Below are 17,267 nucleotides of genomic sequence, written 5' to 3' on the forward strand. Positions count from 1 at the left end.
CACAGGTCATGTTCTGTGAATTTTCTTGGCCCTCTAACATATTTTCCAGAGAGATCCTGAGAATGACTACCCATAAATGTAATCAGTATATTTTTCCAGTTTCAAAAACTTTGTCTGCTACTAGGCCCTATAGTGAAGCTACTGTAAAAGCACCAACAGTGAAATTCAGAAAATATGGGTGTAACATTGGCACAAAACCATTTTCCTATTGAGAAAATTAATTGAATATTAATCACTTGTTCAGGTCATTTCACATATGGACAAAAAAAACCTTACTGTGTGCCAAGCCCTCTGCTAAGCTTAGGGGAAGATTCAAATATAAACAGTTGAGACATAGTCCCTGTCCTACATAGGGCTCACAGTTTCCCAAGACATAGAAGTTAAATGGTCTAGGATAAATAGGGTAAGATTTATTGAGAGTATCTCAAAGCTTGGAAATATATACAAGCCTCATTATCACATTTACAATTTATGTATAAATATGCATTTCACATAATTAATGGTTTCTTTAGCTCTGGGTAAAAGAAACTGAATCTGAAGGTTAGCAACTAAGAATTTCAAAGACAAAGGGTATCTAGAGCTCTGTAAGACATCTCCCAAACTCCCTAGTTTTAGTAGATATCTGGGGCCGGTAATTAAGAGGAATAGAGATATCCAAAGCCTACTATTTCCTTTGCAGTGTCCTATAAAAAGAGTTTTTTGTTTTTTAAATGAAGCCAGTATATCTGCCAACAATTCTTTGATTAATGAATTACTATAGCTCCTAAAAGGAGAACTCCAGATTCTCAGTGTATCCTTTCAAAGATGATGACATTCTGAGAAGCACATCTCTGAGAATTATCTGAACCAAGGTTAATCTAGAAAGCATGTAACTTCCTCCTGTTTGATTATCTTTACCCTGAAGATCCTGCATGTCATAAATTCCTTCTATTTCTGGGGGGAACAAAATTTATGGAAATACATTCCCAGATTTCTAACTGTTCAGTAACTGTCCCAGGCTTGACTACTGCATCATTCTTTTTGCTACTATCCTTGGTCCGAGTCATTTCCCCTTCCAGTCCATACCCAACTCTTCTCCTGAGTTCCTTTTGAAAAATAACATCTGCATGTGATTGATGTCTCCCTTCTTCATAACCCCCCATTCAAATTATGCAATTATCTCCCTTAAAGCAGAAACTCCTGACAATTGGTTTTAAGGTAATCAGTGCTCTCTCTCTCTCTCTCTCTCTCTCTCTCTCTCTCTCTCTCTCTCTCTCTCTCTCTCTCTTTTTCTCTCTCTCTCTCTCTTCCCCCTGCCCCAATTTGTCCACTCTCTTCTCCCACTAAAACCCAGATCACTGTCTTTGTTCTCTCAAACTAACCTACTCACTAGTCTTCTTTCTTGTCTCTCCCACCCTGATCCTGTCCACTGCCTGTCCTCTAGACTGTGAGCCTGTTGTTGGGTAGGGACCATCTATATATGTTGCCAGCTTGTACTTCCCAAGCGCTTAGTACAGTGCTCTGCACACAGTAAGCGCTCAATAAATATGATTGAATGAATGGAACAACCTCCTTTTTCATATCTACTATTCTCACTGCTTGCCCCATCCTCAGAGCTCTTCTGAAATCATGGTTTCTCCAAGAGGCCTTCCCCAGTTGATTTCTAATCTCCCCCTTTATATATCCCTAACTGAGATGTTAGCAATTTCACACAGCGTCCTCAAGTACTCATCACCCCTGTCACACATGTATACTGATCTTCTATACTATTCCTTCCTCCTATCTGTAATTTAGAGTCTGTCTCCCATTCTAGGCTGCAAACTCCTTGAGGACAGGGATCATGTCTACTAATTCTGTTGCACTCCCCTAAGCACTTAGTACGGTGCTCAGTAAATGCTGTTGATTGATTAGTCAGTGTGCTGCCACACTCCAGTTCTGACTTGAGTGAATGCCCAAACTGAAATGGTGTTTGACTTGTTAAGTTTTAATTTCTCTCCCCCTCTAGACATCAAGCTCCTTGTGGGTAGGGAATATGGCTACCAATTTTATTGTATTGTACTCTCCCAAGCTCTTGTACAGTGCTCTGAACAAAGTAAGCATTCAATAAGTGCCATGATTGATTGATACTATCAAGTAGGTTCAATATCCTCCTCATTTAGTTCTTTCCATAAGACAGTGATTATCTGGGGCACATAATGCAATTGGATCTGATTGGTTTTGATCAAGTATATGAAATGTGGTTACTGAAAACTACTGTAATTGCTTCTTAAAGTGATATTATGGCCTGTAATGCTCCACTGATTTTCAGAAATACATCTGGGTTTAGTGACTATGATATTTAGAATACTAGAAATATCATACTAATAGTATAATAGAGAAATGTAGTCCACACATTTTTTTACATATTTTCCATATATAAAGCTGTATTTTGTGGTAAGGAAAATGCTTACACACTGCAGCATTTTGTTTACGATATCAGTAGCCCCCAGAGGAGTAGTTTAGAATGAATAAATTTCAGAGCACACAGACCTTTGGGAATCACTATGAATACTGCTGCTAAAACTCAGTGGAAGAAGTTGGAAATGTACCCTCATTTTGGTGGTGTTTAAATGGAAGGCCTAGGAAATTTCAACCTCTTCCAGACATTGAAGCAAACAGAGTTATCTAGCCAAATTGAGTTCAACCAGTGGTTAGAAAACACAAAAGCAAGAATTGAGCACCTGAAAATCCAAATAGTAACCTCTTTTCAATCCCATCCTCAAAACAAGAGACACCTTAAAATCCCAAATCTTCAGGAAAATAACCTTTTTTTTATCTCCCACAATAACGTTCTTGTACCATTTCCTGACTAATTTCCCTTTTTCCAGTCTTTTATAGAAAATAGCAAATTCTTTGAGCAGTATGAAGTAACGTATCAGATCTTGAAACGGGCAGCTGACATGTATGTCAAAGCAGATGGCTCAGGTAAATATAAAGAGAATATCTATCTTCTTGGATGGACAGGATGGTAATCAGTTGTGACTTTAATCTACCTTTGTATTGCTTTGCAGAGAACGGATTTGGAACCTAGTTCCACTGGTGTCTTAAAATTGGATTTGCTGTGCCAGTCCCACAGCACCTAAATACATATATATATGTATATATTATATATATATATATATATATATATATATATATATATGTGTGTGTGTGTGTGTGTATATATTATATTCTACTTTTTCTCTATTTTTCATACATTTTGATGTCTATCTCCTCCACTAGCAGGAATTGTGTCTACCACCACTAATACTTATGGTATTTGATGAAATGCTTACCATTTTCAAGCACTTACTAAGAGTGGGGGTAGATAGAAGATAATAAGGTCCCACATGAGGCTCACATTTCAAGTTGGAGGGAGCACAGCTATTGAATAACCACTTTGTAGCTGAAGCAGCTGAGCCACATAGAAGTTAAGCCACTTGCCTGTGGTCACACAGTAGATAAGTGGCGGAGCTGGGATTAGAACCCAGGTTCTATGACTCCCATACTCCCGTATCCGTGCTCTTTCCCAGGCTATGTAGCTTCTAGGCCACTTCTATACTTACTGTACTTAGTACAGTGATTTGGACACAGTAAATGTTTAATAAATACGATTAAATGCTACTGTGAATATTACAGTGCTCTGCACACATTAAGCACTTAATAAATACTACTGATTGATCGTTAGCTCTTCTGGGATCTGACTAAATTAGACACCTGTGAGCTCCTGTATCACCGTCTAGGGTTGCATCTGGAGAGTTTCCAGTACTCTACCAGTCTCGACTACAGGAGGGAGAGTCAAGTAGAAGCATGCCCTTTCTGTCCAGCGCTTAGAACAGTGCTTTGCACATAGTAAGCGCTTAATAAATGCCATCATCATTATTATTATTATTCCTAGTTTGGGCAGTGGCTAGGTAGGGAAGGCAACATGCTACAAGTCAAAACTCCTCTATCTTGGGCAGTAGCGACATGGAAGAGAGTTGAGGGCGGAGACTGGAGTTTACTGCAAGGAAGGAGGCAGTGGTAAACCAATTCCATATTTTTACCAATAAAACTTTATGGATACAATACTGGAGCAATTGCTTATGGAGGTGGGGCATTCTGGAGAGATGTGACCATGGAATTGCTATGGGCCCGAGACAACTCAACAGCATAAGACAAGACAAGAGCTCCTGTATATTTTGTGGTTGGAACACCTGGGATGAATCAATGTACCAATTTCAGGGAAATCTTGCCCCAGATTATGAAAAAGAAAAACATGAATCACAAAAGTGTCCTTTTTTAGCATGCTTTTTTATTCATTTTCTAATATGGGCAGGAAAGGCTATGATTTTCATGAAAACTGAATTGAAAATTAGTGAGAGGTGACATGTTTGGGGCAAAGATTAAGTAGATAGGGTTTTCCTTGAGGCCGGATATATGTGTTGTACTTCTTCTGTAATCTCCCAGGGACTATACTATAGTATTCTGATACATCACTAGAAATTGTGCCTCAATAATCCTAATTTGCCTTTAATGATAAATCTGATTTATCTCAATTCCTTTCCAGATAAATCAGTATCAGTTTCAAATTTGACTGGAGAAGTGATAAAATACTATTTTTTATGTGTAACAATATTATAAACCTGAAGAAGATGGACTTTATGAGTGAAAAATTCTTATTTAAGAGTTTCTGACATAACGTTCATTTTGACTATTTTCGTTTGATCCCTGCAGGTACCAAAAAATATCAATCCTGTTTAGACACTCAGTCTTGCTACTTTTTTATTTCAGTGGAAGAAGCAGAGAATGTGATGAAGTTTATGAATGAAACTACTGCACAGTGGCGGAACCTGTCAGTAGAAGTAAGAAGTGTAAGGAGCATGTTGGAAGAAGTAATTTCTAACTGGGACAGGTATAGCAGTATTGTAGCCAGTCTGCAGGCATGGCTAGAGGATGCTGAAAAAATGTTAAATCAGTCAGAATTTGCCAGAAAGGTAAGATCAATTCATATAATCAAATAAACTTTGTGAGGATTTATAAAAAGAATCAAGTCACATTGCACAGTTTCAGATTATATTGCATGTGGAGTCTTAATATGCTTTGAAAGTGGCATTCAAGAATGATAGATTTTCAGATTGGTTTCATTTCTATATAATCAAGAATGAAAAGTTTTTATGGAAGGACTGATCCCCCTCTTTTTGTTTCATGGAACTTAAGTGCTTACTATGTGCCAGGCACTGTACTAAATACTGGGGTAAGTACAGTCTAATCAGGTTGAACACAGTTCCTGTCCTGTAGTCTTGATCTCCATTTCTCAGATGAGGCCACTGAAGCAGAGAATATAATAATAATTGTGGTATTTGTTAAGCACTATGTGCCAAGAACTGTTCTAAGAACTGGGGTAGGTACAAGGTAATCAGGTCTGACAAAGTCCCCGTCCCACTGGGATTCACAGTCTTAATCATTATTTTACAGTTGAGGTAACTGAGGAACAGAGAAGTGAACTGACTTGCCCAAGTCTCACAACAGACAAGTGTCAGAGTCGGGATTAGAACCCAGGTCCTTCTGACTCTCAGGCCTGTGCTCTATCCACTAGGCCATGCTGCTTCCCTCATTATCTATAGTAAGCATGATTAAATGTGATTCTTTTTGCAAATAGGGGAACCTTAAATATATGGCCTTCTGGCTGGAAAGAGGTTGCTGAAGTAGCTACATCTCTTGAACAATTCTCCCCACCAGTTGTAGAATGGTTTGCTAAGCAGCAGATTTCCTGATGGCTTTGTGGCTGCTGAGAATGGAGAACTCTGCTGATAAAGAAATGGTTACCCTTGTACTGAACCCCTCCCTTCACTAAGGATCAGGCCTTATGGAAAAATCAAGGGATCGGTAACAGCCTCTATGCTCTCAAAGGGGTTGGGGCTGATCAGAACAGAGGTATTTGCTGCTCTTTTAACCATATATATGTATGAGATTGGGCCAAATTGATCCCCAAATCCAAATTCACTTCCAGTATACTGGGCAAATTCCCGTATGCCATGTGGGGTAACTTCTTCTGGTTGGGAGCTAACTCCCCATTCATATCTGACAGATCATCACTCTCCCCACTTTCAAAGCCCTCCTAAAAATTACACCTCCTTCTGGAGACCTTCACCATCTAGGCCCTCATTTTTTCCCATTCACCTTCCCTTCTATTTTATCTGTACAAATAATAATAATAAATGATAATAATTTCAGTGTTTTCTATGTGTCAAGCACTCTACTAAGTACTGAGGTAGATACAAGATAATCAAATCCCACATGGGGATCATAGTTTAAGAGGTAGAACAGATATTGACTCCATCATTTTGAGGATGAAGGAAATGAGGCAGAGAGAAGTTTAAGTGGCTTGCTCAAGGTTGTCACAGCAGATCTGTACTCCTTACGAACTGGCTGTTCACTTTATCCTCAGCCTCATAGCACTTAAGTACTCTCCCATTCCCTAATCAGCAATTCATTTTAATGGGCTCACTCTCCCCTCCGCTCATTGTGGGAAGGGGGTGTATTTACCAATTCTATTATATAGTTCTCTCCAAGAGCCTAGTTCAGTTCTCTGCATACAGTAAACACTCAATAAGTACTATTCATCGATAGATACAACCCTAAAAGGTGCCACAGTTCTCACACCCAGCAGGGCCGGAGAGTTAATTTTCAGCCTTAAGATTTTGTCTCATTCTTAACTATTTCAGTTTTTCCCCGACCAGGTTGGACGCAGGTGAAATAATCCACTGATGACCCATGATATAAGCAATTTTTCTTATCCTTTTAATTTGCCTCAACCTTCACTACATGTAAGCTCATTGTTAGCAGGGACCGTGTCTACCAAATCTGTTGTATTGCTCTCTCCCAAGCGCTAATTATATTGAGTGCTCTGCACACAGTAAGCGCTCAGTAGGTACCATTGAGAATACCTGTTGCACATATTTGGACTATCTGAAAATGGGAGAATTTTCATACCCATTCAGTTTTTTTTTGGTTTTCTGATTTTCTGATGAAATTTTCAGCAGCCCAATTAGTGTGGTGATGGTTTTTTTGAAGTGAAAATAGCTTCACCAGAAACATAAATGTTCTTTTCTATTTTCATAAGAGTACCTCCTACACAGAGTTTATTATTAAAATACATTTAATTTGCCTAAAATATCTATGAAACTGCCCTGATGTATTTTTCAGGATAAAGAGAGTTATTCTTTGTTTGGAAAGAGTTTTACAGTTCATGTAGCCCAAGTTTGGTATGCTTGATTCCGCTCTCCCCCCTGCCACCCTCCCCCCACAATAATACTGAAAGTTGTACACAAGAAACAGAATAGTCCTAAACTCATCTCTTTATCGGAAAGATGTAATCTAATTTAATTGGGATGACTATTCAGAAACCAGTTTTGAAAATAGAAGCTAGGTATAGAATTTATTCAAATAATTGCTCAGAATGGTCAGAAAAATGGTCAGTAGAGAAGAAGAATCTTCTCTTTAAACTTTGAACAGTGCTTTGATTGAACATTGATGAACCTTGGTAATAAAAGTGAGAGGATTAACATTTAATATAGCTATTAAATGTCTTTTAGGGATCTGATGATGTACTATATTAAACCTTATCGTTGAATAATTTAATCTTGTATCTGTTTTTGATCCTACACAAGAGCAATATTTTAGGCCCTATTTGAAGAGGATTCAGTTATTTAATATTTCATTTTTACTAATGGAAAGAAGATACTTTAAACATTACTGAAAGTGTTGCACTTGGGAAATTACATTGATTTTTTATTTTTTATTCCGTCAATCATATTTATTGAGTGAGTATTCCTTTTGTTTTTCCCCCTTAAAGGATTTTTTCCGAAATTTGCCTCATTGGATTCAGCAGCACACAGCTATGAATGATGCCGGTAATTTTCTTATTGAAACCTGTGATGAGACTGTGTCCCGTGACCTGAAACAGCAGTTACTTTTGCTAAATGGGAGATGGAGAGAGCTGTTTATGGAGGTTAAGCAAGTATGTATTTTGAATGTTTAATGTTAAGTGTATTGTAAATTAAAATACTTTTTAGCTCATGCATTTAAAGAGCAGAGGTCACCGCATAAGTTACTCCTTAAAGGCTTTATGATAGATGAGAGTTGGCACACAGACTGCGTGATGCATCCCTATGCCCTCTGGACTGTATATTCATTGTGGGCTGGGAATGTATCTGTTATATTGGAGTCTCCCAAGCCCTTAGTATAGTGCTCTGCCTACAGTAAGTTCTCAGTAAATACGATTGACTTACTGACTATGCCCTCTGCAAAAGGCTTGGATATGTAGATTTGATCAGGTTTGGCTAACTTGGAAGATGGTATGACTTTTGGGCTTCTTCAAGGTCCTCTCTCAGGTAAGGGAATCTCAGGGGCCCAGTGGACTGAGAGTTTGTGGACTTCTGGGAATGTCTAGAAACGCTTAGAGTATGTCCCCTTATTGGGTCATGGACAGTTTTCAGGCGGCCACCACCCATATCCCAAAACTCATCAGTGAATCTTACTGCCACCAGAAGCTAGGGGATCTTTGGGGTCCTGTCCAGTATTTCCCCATTTTGGGGTGGCTGCTTCTGGATCAGAAAGGATTTGGCCACTGTCCCTCCCCTTTTAGGCTCTTCCATCAGCCTGGATCTTTATTCTGCTTTTTTTAAAAAACTGGTTAAAATATAGCCGGCTTCACTGTTTATGTGCACAGAATAATTAATATGTATTTCTTGTGATAGCATCATAGCAGGAGTCCCGATTAATTCTGCCTCTCCTTAGCTAAGGCAGATAATACAATCTCGAATTGCTACAATGGAACTCTGGATTTATCCCTTCTGTCCAGCCTTTCTTACTAGGGAGTCCTGAATTTTGTTGTCTTGGGGTTCATCCTTGTGGGCAGGGATCGTGTCTACCAATTGTATCGTATTGTACTTCCCCAAGCACTTCGTACAGTTCTCTGCACACAGTAAGTGCCCAATAAATACCATTGTTTGATCAATTGATCTGCAGCATCTATGATCATGGCAAGGGAGAGAGTACAGTATAACAGAGTTGATACATATCTGCCAAATCTGTTACATAGTTCTCCCCCAAATGCATAGTACAGTGCTCTGCACAGAGTGAGTGTTCAGTAAGTATGATTGATTGGTAGACAACATTCCCTACCCGCAAGGATTGTATAATTTAGAAGGGAGATAGACATTAAAATAAATTTATGGATAAGTGCTGAGGGTGGGTTGAATAAAGTGTACAAATCCATGAGCAAAGGAGATGCAGAAGGGAGGAAGTAGGGTAAATGAGAATTTAGAACGGGAAGGCCTCTTGGAGGAGATGTGATTTAAATACGTTTTTGAAGGTGAGGAGAGTGATTGTGTGTAAAATGGGGGGTTGGGGAGAGGGAGAGAGTTCCAGGCCAGAAATTGGGTATGGATGAAGGGTTGGCAGTGAGATAGATGAGATCCAGGGATAGTGAGTAAGTTGATATTGAAGGAGCAAAGTGAACATGCTGGGTTGTAGTAAGAAATCAGTGAGGTAAGATAGAGGGGACAAGGAAAGAGTGCTTTAAAGTCATTGGTCGAGGAGTTTCTGTTTTATGTGGATGTGGATAGGCAACCACTGGAAGTTCTTGAGGAGTGGGGAAACGTGCTGAATGTTTTTTAGAAAAATGATCCAGGCAGCAGAGCAAAATATGGAGCATAGTGGGGAAAGACGGGAGGCCTAGAGGTCAGCAGGGAGACTGATTCACTAGTCAAAGTGGGCTAGGATAAGTGTTTCAAATTAATGTGGTAGCAGTTTGAATGGAGAGGAAAGGGTGGATTTTGGTGATGTGAAGGTAGCACCTACAGAATTTGGAAACAGATTGACTATGTGGGATGAATGAGAGAGATGAGTCAAAGGTCATGCCAAGGTTACAGACTTGTGTCAGGGAGGATAGTGGTGCTGTCTACAATGATGGGGAAGTCGTGGGGAGAATAGGGTTGGATGGGAAGAGGAGGAGTTCTGTTTTGGACATGTTAAGTTTGAGGTGTTGACAGTACATGCTTGTTGAGGGCAGGGAATGTGTTTATTGTTATAATGATGGCATTTTTTAAGCGCTTACTATGTGCCAAGCACTGTTCTAAGCTTGGTCACTGTAGTATTGCACTCCCCCAAGTGCTTAGTACAGTGCTTTGCACAGAGTAAGCACTCAATAAATATGATTGAATGAATGAATGACATTCAAGCAGAGATGTCTTGAAGGCAGGAGGAAATAGTAGACTTGCTTAATCATTTAATCATTTGCATAATCAATCAAATTTATTGAGTGTTTACTCTGGGCAGAACACTGAGCTAAGCATTAGGAGAGTACAGTATAACAGAGTCGGTAGACATGTTCCCTGACCACGGTAGTTAAAGCCATGAAAGTGAGTGAGTTCTCCAGGGGACTGGATGTAGATGTAGAATAGAAGGGAACCCAGAGCTGCGCTTTAAGGGACTCCTACAGTTAAGAGGTGGGAGGCAGAGGAGGCGCCTGCAGAAGAGACTGAAAATGAGTGACCAGAGAGATAGAAGGAGACCCAGGAGAGGACAGTGTCAGTGAAGCCAAGCTTAGGTAATTTTCCTGGAAGGAATGTTTGATACTTACTAAAAAGTGTGGTTTTTGTTAAGCAATTACTACGTGCCTAGCACTTTGCTAAACCCGGTGGTAGATGCAAGATTATCAGGTCAGACCCAGTCCCTGTCCCACAAGGGGTTCACAGTCCAAGTAAGAGGGAGTACAGGCATTACATTCCCATTTTACAGATGAGGAAGCTGAGGCACAGAGAAGTTAAGTGACTTTTCCAAGGTCACACATCAGAAGGATTAGAACCCAGCTCCTCTGACTCCCAAGCCTTTGCTTTTTCCAATATGCAAATAGTCTTTTGTGAATTCATGGTTCTATATCTGCCTGATGTTCTATTGTTTCATCCTATATCTCACTCCACATATTCTCCTTTAACTGGACTGCGACTTTACACTTTCCTTCTTAATCATTTTAAATCAATGTCTTTCTTAAAAGCTACTTTCTCCTGTTCCCAAGGACTTCCTAAAGCAATCTGCTGAGCACTTCAATCCAAGAACCCTGTGGCTTTTCCACAGCTGCTTCTTCCCACACTCAGTGAGATAACTCAAATATTTGGGTAAAATAAAATTTGGTGTGAGCCGCCATAGGGGTGAACATAGCCTGCTCCTTTCCATGTTGGATCCACCTGCATAGGGGTCAGATCACTTCTAGACTGTGAGACCATTGTTGGGTAGGGACTGCCTCTATATGTTGCCAACTTGTACTTCCCAAGCGCTTAGTACAGTGCTGTGCACACAGTAAGCGCTCAATAAATACGATTGAATGAATGAATCTCCGGTGATTTTCCAGAAAGAATCTCTGTTGTTGGGTAGGAATTGTTTCTATCTGTTGCTGAATCGTACTTTCCAAGCGCTTAGTACAGTGCTCTGCACTCAGTAAGCACTCAATAAATACGATGGAATGAAGGAATGAAATTAATGTTTCCCCCTTATCTTCTCAATTTACCGTCATTTCCTCAAGGAGTTCATCTGCTTCTACTACCACCTTTTTAAAAATGATATTTCTTAGACACTTTCTACATAATCATCATAATAATAATTATGGTGTTTGTTAACCACTTACTATGTGTGAGGCACTGTACTAAGCTCTGGGGTGGATACAAGCAAATTGGATTGGACACAGTCCCTGTCCCACGTGGGTCTCGCAGTTCCAGTCCCCATTTTACAGATGAGGTAACTGAGGCTCAGAGAAATGAAGTGACTTGCCCAAGGTCACAAAGCATATAAGTGGTGGAACTGGGATTAGAACTCATGACCTTCTGATTCCCAGGCTCATGCTCTATCCTCTAGGCCATGCTGCTTCTCCCAAGCCTGGAACTGTACTTAGCACTGGGGTAGACACAAGCTAAACAGATAGGACACAGACAGCCCATGTCCCACATTGGGCTCGCAGTCTTAATCCCCATTTAACAGAAGTATCTGAGGCACAGGGAAGCTAAATGACTTGCCCTTTTGAGTACCTTTAACCCTGATCTCTTTCCCTCTCTAAAAACTCATATTTTATCCTTGTTTGAGGACCTCTCTATAATAATAATAATAATAATAATAATGGTATTTGTTAAGCACTTACTATCTGCAAAGCACTGTTCTAAGCTCTGGGGAGGTTACAAGGTGATCAGGTTGACCCACAGGGGGCTCACAGTTTTAAACCCCATTTTACAGATGAGGTAACTGAGGCACAGAGAAGTGAAGTGACTTGCCCAAAGTCACAAAGCTGACAGCTGGCGGAGCAGGGTTTTGTTCTCTGTCTCCCCCTTCTAGACTGTGAGCCCGCTGTTGGGTAGGGACCGTCTCTATATGTTGCCAACTTGTACTTCCCAAGTGCTTAGTACAGTGCTCTGCACACAGTAAGTGCTCAATAAATATGATTGATTGATTGATTGAGAGAGACCACGAAACAAAACATGAGGACAGGTGTCAAGTCGTCAGCCATCCCCAGCCCACCATGGTTGCTGACAGAAAGGAAGCAGGCCGCAGTCCCTGACTGTATATATGTATATATGTTTGTACATATTTATTACTCTATTTTACTTGTACATATCTATTCTATTTATTTTATTTTGTTAGTATGTTTGGTTTTGTTCTCTGTCTCCCCCTTCTAGACTGTGAGCCCACTGTTGGGTAGGGACTGTCTCTATATGTTGCCAACTTGTCCTTCCCAAGCGCTTAGTCCAGTGCTCTGCACACAGTAAGCGCTCAATAAATACGCTGTCTATGTGGATGTCCTACCAGCACCTCAAGTTCACTGTGTCCTAAACTGAACTTCTCAGCTCCCTCCTAAATCTTCTTCTCCACATACCTTTCCCATCAAAGTTGCCACCACCCCCATCCTCCGTGTTTCTGAAGCCTGTGTTTCAGAAGCATAATCTTCAACTCCTCCAGTTCAACAATAATAATAATTGTAATATTTGTTAAGCATTTGCTATGTGGCAAGCACCAGAGAAGCAGAGCGGCTCAGTGGAAAGAGCCCGGGCTTTGGAGTCAGAGGTCATGGGTTCGAATCCCGCTCCGCCAATTGTCAGCTGTGACTTTGGGCTAGTCACTTAACTTCTCTGGGCCTCAGTTACTTCATCTGTAAAATGGGGATTAATATTGTCAGCCCCTTGTGGGACAACCTGATGACCTTGTAACCTCCCCAGCCCTTAGAACAGTGCTTTGCACATAGTAAGCGCTTAATAAATGCCATAGTAACTATTATTATTATTAACAGCTGGGGTACATAAAGTATAAGCAGCACAGAAAGAGTCCCTGTCCCACAATGGGGCTCACAGTCTAAGGAGGAGAGGTAGCAGACATTCAATCCCCATTTTACAGATGAGGAAACTGAGGCACAAAGAAGTGACTTGCCCAAGATTACCCAGTAGTTAAGTGGCAGAGCTGGGTTTAGAGCCCAAGTCGTCTGACTCCCAGGGCCATGATCTTTCCATGATCTTCCCCCAACCCTCATATCTGGTCTGTGACCAAATCCTGCTCTTTCTTCCTCCACCATATTTCCAGGATTAACTGATTTCTCACCGTCCAACTGATCACTGTGCTGGTCTTGGCAGTTTTAATATCTTGGCTGACTACTGCATCAATCCCTTTTCTCATCTCCCTGCCTTGTCTTTCCCCTCTCCACTTCACTTGGCCATGTGGATTATTTTTTAAATCGTTCTACACACATTTTTCCACACCTCCAAAAAATGGTTGCCCATTCCTCAAGCAAAATCTTTGAAATTCTAAAGAACTTGATCAGCTTTGCCTTAACTACTTATTTATAATAATAATAATAATAATAATAATAATAATAATAATAATGGCATTGTTAAGCGCTTACTATGTGCAAAGTACCATTCTAAGCGCTGGGGGGGGGAAACAAGGTGATCAGGTTGTCCCATGTGGGGCTCACAGTCTTAATCCCTATTTTACAGATGAGGTAACTGAGGCTCAGAGAAGTTAAGCGACTTGCCCAAGGTCACACAGCAGACATGTGGTGGAGGCAGAATTCGAACCCATGACCTCTGACTCCAAAGCCCATGCTCTTTCCACTGATCCACACTGCTTCTCCTTATCCATTACCTTCTCTCACCACACCCCAGCTTGCTCTCTTTCTTCCTTTCTAGCAACCTAATTACTGTGCTTTGTCCTCCTTTTTGCTCATGTTCTCTCAATTCTTGAAGTTCCCCTCCTCCACATCTCCCTCCATACGCCCTATCCCTAATCTTTAATGAAAATTAATGACTAAAATAAACCTGGGAATTACCACTTCTCTCCCCATTTTCAAAGCACTTTTGAAATCACATACACTCTGAGGCCTTAGCTGATTTATTTCTAATTGGTCTATCACCACATCACTTTTGTGCCGCAACACTCTGTAACACTTAAATACATATCTTAAATACTCTGTTATTTCCTGTGATCTGCAGTTTACTTTTCAGTGTCTGTATCTTCTACCTGACTGGAGAGATCATGTCTTCTAATTCTGCCCTCTCCCAAGTGACTAGTGATTAGTAAGAGGTGAGTATCAATCTCCCAAGTGATTGATGCACACATATGACCATAAAGTGAGACACCTTATATAACAGAGGAGTATAAGGCCAGATGCAAAATGCTAGAAGAAAATAGGAGTCATGGACAGAAAACACAAAAAAAGGAAAGAATGCAAAGTACGTTATTCAACTGGGCAAAGATGGGTATTTTTCACAGTAAGGCATCACCTGCACAGGCTACATCTTTGATGGTTTTCTTAGAATTTTAAGATTTGCATGAGATTTCCCTCCCTGTTTATATGAAGTCAGTTCCAAAACATTGATTTTGCATGTTTTGATGATAGGTACTAGAGATCTCTAGGTGTTAAAAGAGATCTTTGTCTAAGCAGTATGGCACAGTGTATAGAGCACAGGACTGGGAGTCAGAAGGTCATGGGTTCTAATCCTGGCTCTGCCACTTACCTGCTGTGTGCCCTTGGGTGAGTCACTTTACCTCTCTGTGCCTGTTACCTCAACTGTAAAATGGGGATTAAGACTGAGCCCCACATGGGACAGGGACTATGTCCAACCTAATTTGCTTGTATCTACCCCAGGCCTTAGTTCAGTGCCTCGCACATAGTAATTGCTTCACAAATACAACAATAATAATAATCCTGAAAATGATTTATTTCTTCTATGGCTAAATTTTTGTACCACAGAATTTTTTTTCTTAAAATTATAGTGTTTCCTTAAAAATAAAGTGTTTGTTTGTCATTGCTATCTTCTAGTATTTTCAGTAAAGAATGAAGGGGTTCTGGGATCTCAATATAATTAATTCTTCATAACAGTTCGTATTTTTATTTCACAGTATGCTCGTGCAGATGAGGTGGAGCGAATGAAGAAAGAGTATCTAGATCATGTTACCACCTTGTCCATTTACACTGCCGGTGCCATTGGGAAACTTTCTGAATTTTTAGAAATATCTTTTCTAAACGTCAGAATTTTTATCCAAGATTTGGAGGTGAGCTGGTGATTTCCTGAGATTATGTTGGGTTGAGGGGGCACTTGTAAAAATTTCAGTGTTTTTATGGGGCGATAAAAGACAGTCAATTCAGAAGACAGTCTCTTGTCTTTCTGTTCCAGTTTCTATGCTTTTGGAACCAGTACCTTCGAAAAAGTGGTATCATTAATATGGTCAGTGGAGTGTGCTTCAAATAAAAGGACATCTATGCATAGTTGTCCTTTGATTTGAAGCAGACTCCACTAGTTGTAAAGTTCACCTAAAATTGTGTGGGTATAGCTGAAAAGCCAAAAAGGTACACAGTCCCGGGCACATTATGCATGCAAAATGTCTTGCCTTAATATTAGCAGTGCTTGGCATTGTTACTGTGTGTCACTAAACTGCATTAACAAAGCCTCCATCACAAACCCATGATATAAGAACAACAGCAAACCCATCATATAAGTGCCCCATGTGGGACAAGGACTGTGTCTGACCCGATGATCTTGTATCTCCCCCAGTACTTAATACAGTGCTTGACACATAGAAAGCACTTAAAAATACCACAATTAGTAATAATTTATTTCTTACTGATGCTGTTTGGAAACCTGATTGGAGGTTCTAAAGCAAGACTGTGTAAATTTGAAGGGAAAAGGTAATAAAATGATTTATCTATTGCCTTTATGTGGGGTAAATGACAGTCCTCCAGTATTTGGAAGTTTGTCAACCATTTCTGATTCTAAGAGATGATCCATTTACAAAGGAAAATCTTTCCATGTAAATAGTTTGGAAATTTAAATATGATTCACGATAAACTGAATATTTATATTTTGGGGTAATTTTTTTCAGCCACAAGTAACAATTTTTATTCCATTCTGTGTGAATAAGTCTCCTTAGGAATTGAAGGGAAATGATGACCCTAAAAGTTCATTATTATGTTCTCTTAGTACATTCTACCATCTTTACACTGAAAATAAGCTGGTGTTACCTGTATTAATGCATCTATTGAAACAATCCATACAGGATATCCATCAGAGAGTGCCTGTGATGGAAGCACAATATAAAAAGATCACAAGGACTGCACAGATCATCACAAAGGAAAGCCCTCAAGAAGAAGCCAATGAAATGTTTGCAACCCTGTCAGGAATCAAAGATCAGCTAAATAAGGTTCCAAAATAAGTTTTTTTCTGTGCACATTAAAAACATTCAGCAGAATATGATTAATATGCATCTGCTTAAAATGACCACTTTCACACCCCAAGTAACAAAGAGTTCTAGTTACCTTAGTCTTGTTTAAAACTACACTCTCAATTTTATCTATGTATAACTGCTGATTTATGTGTAACACCACCCCAGTGGCCTAAAAGGGTCAAAATATTTTTGACTCAGTATTTTAACATAAATAATGTAAACGTCTATTTAAGAAAGACTATGTAAGTGATCTTGCATTGGAACAGAAAGTAAGAGGAAACCAGAGGGATATTCAAAATTTATTTTTTATGTGACTTGAATATCATGTGAACTAAAAACATAAAGCTGATTTCTGCTTCACTGTGTCTTTGTAGACCTTATTTCATAGAATTTGGGGGTTTTAATTTTATAATTGAGAACTTTAACCATGAAATCAGTATAATGGTGAAGATTCATATTTGCAAATGCAAGTGCTCATAGTGAGAAATGTAAAGGTAACAAAAGATTGCATAGTGCCTGAACTTCAG

At 39.7% G+C, this 17,267-nt stretch overlaps 1 protein-coding gene across 1 annotated transcript in view; it reads left to right on the top strand.

Moving 5' to 3' along the window:
• Nucleotides 1–17,267, top strand: part of SYNE1 (spectrin repeat containing nuclear envelope protein 1) — a 503,300-nt gene that overhangs the window by 152,373 nt on the left and 333,660 nt on the right. The window contains exons 15-19 of the mRNA XM_038770126.1: nt 2,847–2,943; nt 4,771–4,973; nt 7,835–7,999; nt 15,418–15,570; nt 16,573–16,716. Of these exons, the coding sequence (XP_038626054.1) occupies nt 2,847–2,943; nt 4,771–4,973; nt 7,835–7,999; nt 15,418–15,570; nt 16,573–16,716 (762 nt within the window). The remainder of the gene's footprint in view (nt 1–2,846; nt 2,944–4,770; nt 4,974–7,834; nt 8,000–15,417; nt 15,571–16,572; nt 16,717–17,267) is intronic.

The sequence above is a fragment of the Tachyglossus aculeatus genome, chromosome 2, assembly GCF_015852505.1.
Source record: "Tachyglossus aculeatus isolate mTacAcu1 chromosome 2, mTacAcu1.pri, whole genome shotgun sequence".
Lineage (NCBI taxonomy): Eukaryota > Metazoa > Chordata > Mammalia > Monotremata > Tachyglossidae > Tachyglossus > Tachyglossus aculeatus.